Source organism: Pseudophryne corroboree, chromosome 12, assembly GCF_028390025.1.
Source record: "Pseudophryne corroboree isolate aPseCor3 chromosome 12, aPseCor3.hap2, whole genome shotgun sequence".
In the NCBI taxonomy this organism is placed as follows: domain Eukaryota; kingdom Metazoa; phylum Chordata; class Amphibia; order Anura; family Myobatrachidae; genus Pseudophryne; species Pseudophryne corroboree.
Window position 1 is genome coordinate 171901116 of NC_086455.1, and position 9258 is coordinate 171910373.

A 9258-nucleotide genomic window follows, 5' to 3' on the forward strand; every position below is an offset into this window, starting at 1 on the left:
CACTGGCATTTTATCAACGCGCTTCACAGCTCACGAAACGCATGCAACTTTACCAACTACCCTCTGTTGCGTTCCGATATCTTTTGGAACACTATTTGAGTATTTTGCGTTTGCCTAGAGATGTATACCGCAAACCTCTACCACAAGGAAAATGCCAGTGGGTATGCGGTTTACAATATATGGAAATGGTGGGAGCTGGCGGAGTGGGGTCATTCACATACACAGACCAAATGCATTTAATTTTCTTCCATATTTTTCTTTTCGTTCCTATTTTAATTGATATTCTGTTGGCAATTTACAGTAAATGTAAGTATGGCTAAATTTCTTTACAAAAAAACAATGTGCACAGACAATAAAAATTTCAAATGTTTCTGAGCGATGAGTATGCAGTACCAAAAATGGTGCATATGTAGTGTGTGACACGTGGAAGGTGCTCCCAGGTAAGTCGTGTGTTCTGTGTCTCTTCCCTGCTGTAATGTGTGTTATACTGGGAGGGATGTATCTCATTGTACTTAGTAGTGAGGATGACTAGGCCTATTCATCAGTGCTTCATCCTGGCCAGAGAGTTACTCGTTACATTGGTGCGGTGTTGCTAGAGATTGTCTGCACAAAGATGAAAATATTTATATAATGTATTTTTTAATATATTTTTTATTCTAGGTTTTTGACTAAGTTTATTTAATTTTTTTTTTCTTTAGCTTGCATTGGTTAATAGCTGGTAGCTAAGTTGCCTTGTTAATCAGAAACACTGGGATTGCTGCATCCAAGAGGGGAATGAGAGACACAAGAAGCCACAGACTGAGAGTTATATAGTGGGAGGAGCAGGGTCCCCAGCAGCACAGAGTTTATCAGGAGATGAGTGATGTGTCAGTGAGGACAGGGCTGCATGTGACAGGGGCAGTGACATGATGTGAGGAGGGGAATGGAGGCAGCAGGAAGCCACAGACTGAGAGTTACATAGGGAGAAGAGCAGGGTCCCCAGCAGCACAGAGCAGTGATGTGAGGCTGCTGTCACACTGATACAGGAAGCCACAGACTGAGAGTTACATAGTGGCAGGAGCAGGGTCCCCAGCACACAGAGCAGTGATGTGAGGCTGCTGTCACACTGATACAGGAATCCCAGGCTGAGAGTTACATAGTGGAAGGAGCAGGGACCCCAGCACACAGAGCAGTGATGTGAGGCTGCTGTCACTCTGATACAGGAAGCCACAGACTGAGAGTTACATAGTGGAAGGAGCAGGGTCCCCAGCACACAGAGCAGTGATGTGAGGCTGCTGTCACACTGATACAGGAATCCCAGGCTGAGAGTTAGTCAGGTCCATAAATATTGGGACATCGACACAATTCTCATATTTTGGGCTCTCTACACCACCACAATGGATTTGAAATGAAACCAACAAGATGTGCTTTAACTGCAGACTTTCCGCTTTAATTTGAGGGTATTTACATCCAAATCAGGTGGACGGTGTAGGAATTACAACTGTTTCTATATGTGCCTCCCACTTTTTAAGGGACCAAAAGTAATGGGACAGTCGACTCAAAAGCTATTTCATGGACAGGAGTGGGCTATTCCCTCGTTATATCATCATCAATTAAGCAGGTAAAAGGTCTGGAGTAGATTCCAGGTATGACATTTGCATTTGGAATCTGTTGCTGTCGACTCTCAATATGAGATCCAAAGACCTGCCACTATCAGCGAAGCAAGCCATCATTAGGCTGAAACCAAAACAAACTCATCAGAGAGATCGCAAAAACATCAGGTGTGGCCAAATCAACTGTTTGGAACATTCTTAAAAAGAGAGAATGCACTGGAGAGCTCAGCAACACCAAAAGACCCGGAAGACCACGGAAAACAACTGTGGTGGATGACAGAAGAATTATTTCCCTGGTGAAGAAAAACCCCTTCACAACAGTTGCCCAGATCAAGAACATTCTCTAAGAGGTAGGTGTATATGTGTCAAAGTCAACAATCAAGAGAAGACTTCACAAGAGTGAATATAGAGGGTTCACCACAAGATGTAAACCATTGGTGAGCCACAAAAACAGGAAGACCAGATTAGAGTTTGTCAAACAACATCTAAAAAAGCCTTTACAGTTCTGGAACATCCTATGGACAGATGAGACAAAGATCAACGTGTACCACAGTGATGGGAAGAGAAGAGTATGGAGAAGGAAAGGAACTGCTCATGATCCAAAACATACCTCATCAGTGAAGCACGGTGGTGGTAGTGTCATGGCGTGGGCATGTATGGCTGCCAATGGAACTGGTTCCCTTGTATTTATTGATGATGTGACTGCTGACAAAAGCAGCAGGATGAATTCTGAAGTGTTTCGGGCAATATTATCGGCTCATATTCAGTCAAATGCTTCAGAACTCATTGGAAGGCGCTTCACAGTGCAGATGGACAATGACCTGTAGCATACTGCGAAAGCAACCAGAGTTTTTTAAGGCAAATAAGTGGAATGTTATGCAATGGCCAAGTCAATCACCTGACCTGAATCCGATTGAGCATGCATTTCACTTGATGAAGACAAAACTGAAGGGAAAATGCTCCAAGAACAAGCAGGAACTGAAGACATTTGCAGTAGAGGCCTGGCAGAGTATCACCAGGGATGAAACCCAGCATCTGGTGAGGTCTATGTGTTCCAGACTTCAGGCAAAGTATTTGCAACAAAGTATTAAAAAGTGAAAGTTTGATTTTGGATTGTTTAGTTTGTCTCATTACTTTTGGTCCCTTAAAAAGTGAGAGGCACATATAGAAACCGTTGTAGTTCCTACACCGTTCACCTGATTTGGATGTAAATACCCTCAATTTAAAGCGCAAAGTCTGCAGTTAAAGCACATCTTGTTTGTTACATTTCAAATCCATTGTGGTGGTGCATAGAGCCCAAAATATGAGAATTGTGTCGATGTCCCAATATTTATGGACCTGACTGTATAGCGGCAGGAGCAGGGTCTCCAGCAACACAGAGCAGTGATGTGAGGCTGCTGTCACACTGATACAGGGAGCCACAGACTGAGAGTTACATAGTGGAAGGAGCAGGGTCTCCAGCAGCACAGAGCAGTGATGTGAGGCTCCTGTCACACTGATACAGGAAGCCACATGCTGACTTATATAATGGAAGGAGCAGGGTCCTCAGCAGCACAGAGCAGTGATGTGAGGCTGCTGTCACACTGACACAGGAAGCTACAGACTGAGAGTTACATAGTGGAAGGAGCAGGGACCCCAGCAGCACAGAGCAGTGATGTGAGGCTGCTGTCACTCTGATACAGGGAGCCACATAGTGGCAGGAGCAGGGTCTCCAGCAGCACAGAGCAGTGATGTGAGGCTGCTGTCACACTGATACAGGAAGCCACAGGCTGAGAGTTACATAGTGGCAGGAGCAGGGTCCTCAGCAGCACAGAGTATATCAGGAGACGAGTGATGTGTCAGTGAGGACAGGGCTGCATGTGACCGGGGCAGTGACAGGATATGAGGAGGGGAATGGAGGCAGCAGGAAGCCACAGACTGAGAGTTACATAGTGGCAGGAGCAGGGTCCTCAGCAGCACAGAGTATATCAGGAGATGAGTGATGTGTCAGTGAGGAGAGGGCTGCATGTGACAGGGGCAGTGACATGATGTGAGGAGGAGAATGGAGGCAGCAGGAAGCCACAGACTGAGAGTTATATAGTGGGAGGAGCAGTGTCCCCCAGTAGCACAGAGTATATCAGGAGATGAGTGATGTGTCAGTGAGGACAGGGCTGCATTGTGACAGGGGAAGTGACATGATGTGAGGAGGGGAATGTAGGCAGCAGGAAGCCACAGGCTGAGAGTTACATAGTGAGAAGAGCAGGGTCCCCAGCAGCACAGAGCAGTGATGTGAGGCTGCTGTCACACTGATACAGGAAGCCACAGGCTGAGAGTTACATAGTGAGAAGAGCAGGGTCCCCAGCAGCACAGAGCAGTGATATGAGGCTTCTGTCACACTGATACAGGGAGCCACAGACTGAGAGTTATATAGTGGAAGGAGCAGGGTCCCCAGCAGCACAGAGCAGTGATGTGAGGCTGCTGTCACTCTGATACAGGACTCCACAGACTGAGAGTTATATAGTGGCAGGAGCAGGGTCCCCAGCAGCACAGAGCAGTGATGTGAGGCTGCTGTCACTCTGATACAGGACTCCACAGGCTGAGAGTTACATAGTGGGAGGAGCAGGGTCCCCAGCAGCACAGAGCAGTGATGTGAGGCTGCTGTCACACTGATGCAGGACTCCACAGACTGAGAGTTATATAGTGGCAGGAGCAGGGTCCCCAGCAGCACAGAGCAGTGATGTGAGGCTGCTGTCACTCTGATGCAGGACTCCACAGGCTGAGAGTTACATAGTGGGAGGAGCAGGGTCCCCAGCAGCACAGAGCAGTGATGTGAGGCTGCTGTCACACTGATACAGGGAGCCACAGACTGAGAGTTATATAGTGGCAGGAGCAGGGTCCCCAGCAGCACAGAGCAGTGATGTGAGGCTGCTGTCACTCTGATGCAGGACTCCACAGACTGAGAGTTATATAGTGGCAGGAGCAGGGTCCTACAGCATTACTGAGCATATTGAGGACCGGGCTGTATGTGACATGATGTGAGGAGGGGAATGGAGGCAGCATGAAATCCCTTGATTGGAGATGTAGGGCCAGATGTACTAAGCCTGAAAAGTGATAAATATCACAGTGATAAAGTACCAGCCAATCGGCTCCTAACTGTCATTTTTCAAACACAGCCTGTGACATGACAGTTAGGAGCCGATTGGCTGGTGCTTTATCACAGTGATATTTATCACTTTTCAGGCTTAGTACATATCCCCCGTAGAAGTATCAGGAAGAGAAATCCAACTTCTGAGATTTGGCTATTTGGGGGTCTCATAGTAGCTTCCCAATCCTGTGTAAATGCACTTAGGAGGCAGCTTATAATGTTGGGTTGCAGTGTCGGGAAGGTGATTGTGTTGAGATTTAACAAATAGAAGCAGTATTTTCTGTGTGTGCGGTTTACCAAATTTTCCAGAAGAAGAAATGATTATTAATGCATTTATGTGAAAGCTGTACATTATGGGTCTTCAACCTGCGGCCCTTCAGCTGCTGTGGAACTATACATCCCAGCATGTCCTGCCACAGTTTTACAATTAAGGCATGCTAAACTGAGGCAGGGCATGCTGGGATGTGCAGTTCCACAGCAGCTGGAGGGCCGCAGGTTGAAGACCCATGCTGTAAAGGAAAAGGTCTCTTGCATGAGACCTCCTGGTCCTCTGTACCCTGGCGTAGTCTCATACTGCTCTGTACTGAGTAATACAGCCTACATGGAGAGGGGAGAACTGATTAGTGAGTGGCCGCTATTGTGGAGTAAGTAGGGTTAGAGGTAGGTAGTGCTGCTTGTTACAGGACATCCTGTCATTTATGCTGCAAATAGATGACACATGTTCTGTAATGCTGGATTGTGTATTATGGAGGGCACCCGCTGTGTGTACAGTCCATGAAGATCTTCATTAAACCTTTAGTGATGGATAACCTGATATACTTTAAGGGCAGTATATCCTAATGCATTGACCATCGCCCACTCCTCCCCAGAACTGCCCCTTATGTGCCTGCAGATCCCCCACACGATGCAAGACCTTCTCCCTTCTCCCCTGGAAGCACTGCATCCCCTCCCTGCTGTGTTCTCTGGTATCTGACCACAAACAGGGCATGTTTTCCACATCTCCTAGCACAGGTGTATCACACAGCCTCATTATAGAGGGTGTGACGACACGGGCAGTCATTTCTGCAGTTTCCCTGAGGGCTGGATTGTGGGAAACGCTGGTGATTAGACAGATGTAAGTGCAGTGACCCCACTCACACACTTCTATAGAGCTGCAGTGCGTGTAGTCTACACTGGAATAAGAGCAGAGGACTGTAGAAACTGGCCGTGTCCCAGTCTGTGTTCCGCCAGAACGCTGGGGAACGGCTCCTGTACTGCAGTCTATGATAACACGCGATAGGTTTGCATTCATGTTATTAAGTCGTGTAGAAGCAATTCAAGTGTTGCTGCGGGCGCTGACATTACTGTTGTTCCGTTATTTTGACGGCCTGGTTACTAGTTTGGGTGTGGGTCACTAGGTCGACATGGAAAAAGGTCAACATTGAGTTTTTTTTGTTTTACTTTTTTTGGTGTCGTTTTCAAAAAGTGACAGGGAACCCCAATTAGAGCACAGTAGCCCCCCGCAGGTTCGATTAGCTCGCCATGCTTTGGGCACGGTGCCTCGTTCCGCTACCGCTGTGTTCGGCACAGGTTACAGTTCCCAATCGTAGTCCACGTGGATCGTTAAGTATGAGAAAGGTCAGAAAATGAAGAAAATTTGGAAAAACGGATGTCGACCTAATGACCGCCATCCAACTAGTTAAATATTATTGACCCTTGAACCAGCAGCTTGGCTCTCCCGGATTGCGGATGCGTGGCATGTGCGCGGCTCTCACTCTCTCCATACTGTGTCCAGTTACCGGATAAGCGTCGGTGAAAGCTGGGACAGTCCTGTATAACACGTGTAGCACTATGTAACATAAACCACACGTTATATTGCTTAGTCTATAGCGCAAAAACTGTAGGGCGATTCTCCACGAGGCACGGGACAGATACGCAAATCCTAACGACGTACGTCTCCAAAATAGCGAGATCTCAGTGGGTCTTGCGTGAGAGGGTGAGGCATTGTCACTAAGTAATTACATTTCCATATAATAGCAGCTTCTTAACAGATGAGTTTAAGGGGGGGGGGGGGGGGGGGGGATTAAGGTCTTGTGCGTCACGCTTCTATGGTCACTTTCTGGAGAATCACGCTGTAGTAAAACACAGTTAGGAAAATAGTCTTCTGCTGCAAGACTGGGCAGTTGTCGGGTGTTATTGCTGCAGTATGGAACTTACTACAAAGCCGTTCAGATATCCATTCTGCAGTTTCAAGTAAACCAGTTCTATAATATGCTATTCGCTAATGGCTTACAGCCCCCAATCCTCCCCCTCCCCACAATGATGGTACCTAGGGTAAGAAGAGTAATGTCGCTTTGTGAGCACCAAATGTAAACTAGCTGGCCACCCCGGCGAGTTATTCTAATGAACATGTCGCTCGATTAAAACGCTGATGCGTGTGGTCTCTCTCTACACCCCCGGCCCTTTTAAATCATCTTGAAACTGTGGAGAACATTGAATGAATAAGTACAGAAACATGGTGACATGTATAGAGATCGTGTATGGCCTTCAGTCAGCCTCATCCATACGCGCCCTGCGTTCAAAGGTTTCCAGGGTGTCAATCCCAGGTGACCATAGCCGGGAAGGGCGAGATGCTGAATAAAACAAAAACTGAGGAGAGGAGTTAGATCTGATCTGTAAATGTTGCTCTGAAAAGGCAGCAGACACTAAGGGGGTTATTCAGACTTGTTGGCAAACCAAGTCAGTTAGCAGTTGGGCAAACCCATGCTGCAGTGCAGGTGGGGCAGATGTAACATGTGCAGGGGGAGCAGACGTAACGTGCAGTGCAAGTGGGGCAGATGTAACATGTGCAGAGAGTTAGATTTGGGTGGGGTGTGCTCAAACTGAAATCTAAATTGCAGTGTAACAATAAAGCAGCCAGTATTTACCCTGCACAGAAACAATATAACCCACCCAAATCCAATGCTCTCTGCACATGTTACATCTGCCCCACCTGCAGTGCAGCATGGTTTTGCCCAACTGCTGTTTTGGTTTGCTAACAACTCTGAATAACGCCTTTAGGCTGTCTTGGAATGTCCTTTATTAAGGGTATGTGCGAATTGACCTAATTTGATAAAAGACAACCGTATATGTTCTTTGTACGGAAAAAAAATGATTGGGTTTATTTTTCTTGATTAATAAAAGATGCTTTGTCCACAGGGTTTATTATCATCCCAAAACCAAGCGAATTCTCCAAGTGGGACTGTAGTATAGTCCATCATATTACTGCTAGCAAAACATACACAACAGGACCAGACGTAATGACAGAGGAACCAGGAGCTGTTCTTCAGCCTCGGCAGAATGCTAATGCGGATTTCTATTATAAATAATAAAAATCCAAAACACACTAATTCCAAGTATGATTGCGAGAGAGTCTCTGAGCATCGTCTGCTCATCATCATGAATACTTACCCAAGAGGTTCTCGACAAAAATGTGTGTGTATATATAATTTATAGAGAAGCGGGGGGGGAAATAATTAATAAATATATATATATATATATATATATTTCTTCCGCTTCTTTAGACGTTAGTGAAATTAAATAGTACATTCATTCCTTCTTGCTTTATACTACAACTTTTAATGTAATTTAATCTTTATAAATATAATGTAAAATAAAATGTTTATTGAAAATCCCCAGTAAATTATTATTTTTTTTTATAGATGGTTTATTAAGAATTAATTCACCATTGTGTGTATTGCACTGATGTCTGAACCTACAGTGGGTAGATGAGTCTGGAAATGCACTTGACAAGAAAGCAAGTCACTGACTTGAATTGTAATTCAGGAAAATGTAAGCTGCAATTTTAGTTATGTTTTTTTTTTTAATTAAAAGAAATAAAAAAAAAAATTTGTTTGCACTTAAAATAGCTAATCAGATTTTGAGAATTTACTTTGGGTGTATAAAACCCCCAGGGGGAAGGAAACTGTTGTGAAGATAAATATACTTTGTATCTATTAAACATTTATTTTAATATTGTGGTTTCTAATGATGCCGATGTATTATATGTACAAATAATGTCATTCAGTGGCTGGCTAAGGGGAGTTTAATCATTACACTAGTCATTTTCATTATATGAAAATAGTGATTTCTAATTAAAAAATACTTATTAATATTAAAATGTTTCATATGCCGTTTGTTTTATTGGTCCTATTCCACTGTGATCCAAAATGCTAAATGTATTTACTGTTACAGTAACTTGTGCATTTATTAAGGTTACTGGACTTGTACCCGCCTTACAGAGTGGCACTATCTGCTGTGACGAAAGGTAGGACGGTGATTCTGCATTGTAATAAAGTATAGTTGCAACCCCGGATTTAGATTTGCAATTGGCCCATTTCCATTGGACTGTATACACTTTTTAACTTGAGAAGAAAAACAAATATTCTATATACACACACTGTATAGTTTTCACAGCAGTAGTTCCAGGGCCAAGTGTGCAGCCTACCAACCTTGAAAAGGTTCCACCCAGCCGCAAGGTATAACTGGCACAAATTCTCATTGCTTCCTCCAAACTTCAACCAT

At 44.8% G+C, this 9258-nt stretch overlaps 1 protein-coding gene across 1 annotated transcript in view; it reads left to right on the plus strand.

The window, feature by feature from the left end:
• The window catches only part of WDR20 (WD repeat domain 20), a 64530-nt gene extending 55676 nt beyond the window's left edge, over nucleotides 1-8854 (plus strand). The window contains exon 4 of the mRNA XM_063948557.1: nucleotides 7894-8854. Coding sequence (XP_063804627.1) covers nucleotides 7894-7947 — 54 coding nt within the window. The 3' untranslated portion in view covers nucleotides 7948-8854. The remainder of the gene's footprint in view (nucleotides 1-7893) is intronic.
• The last annotated feature ends 404 nt before the right edge of the window (nucleotides 8855-9258 follow it).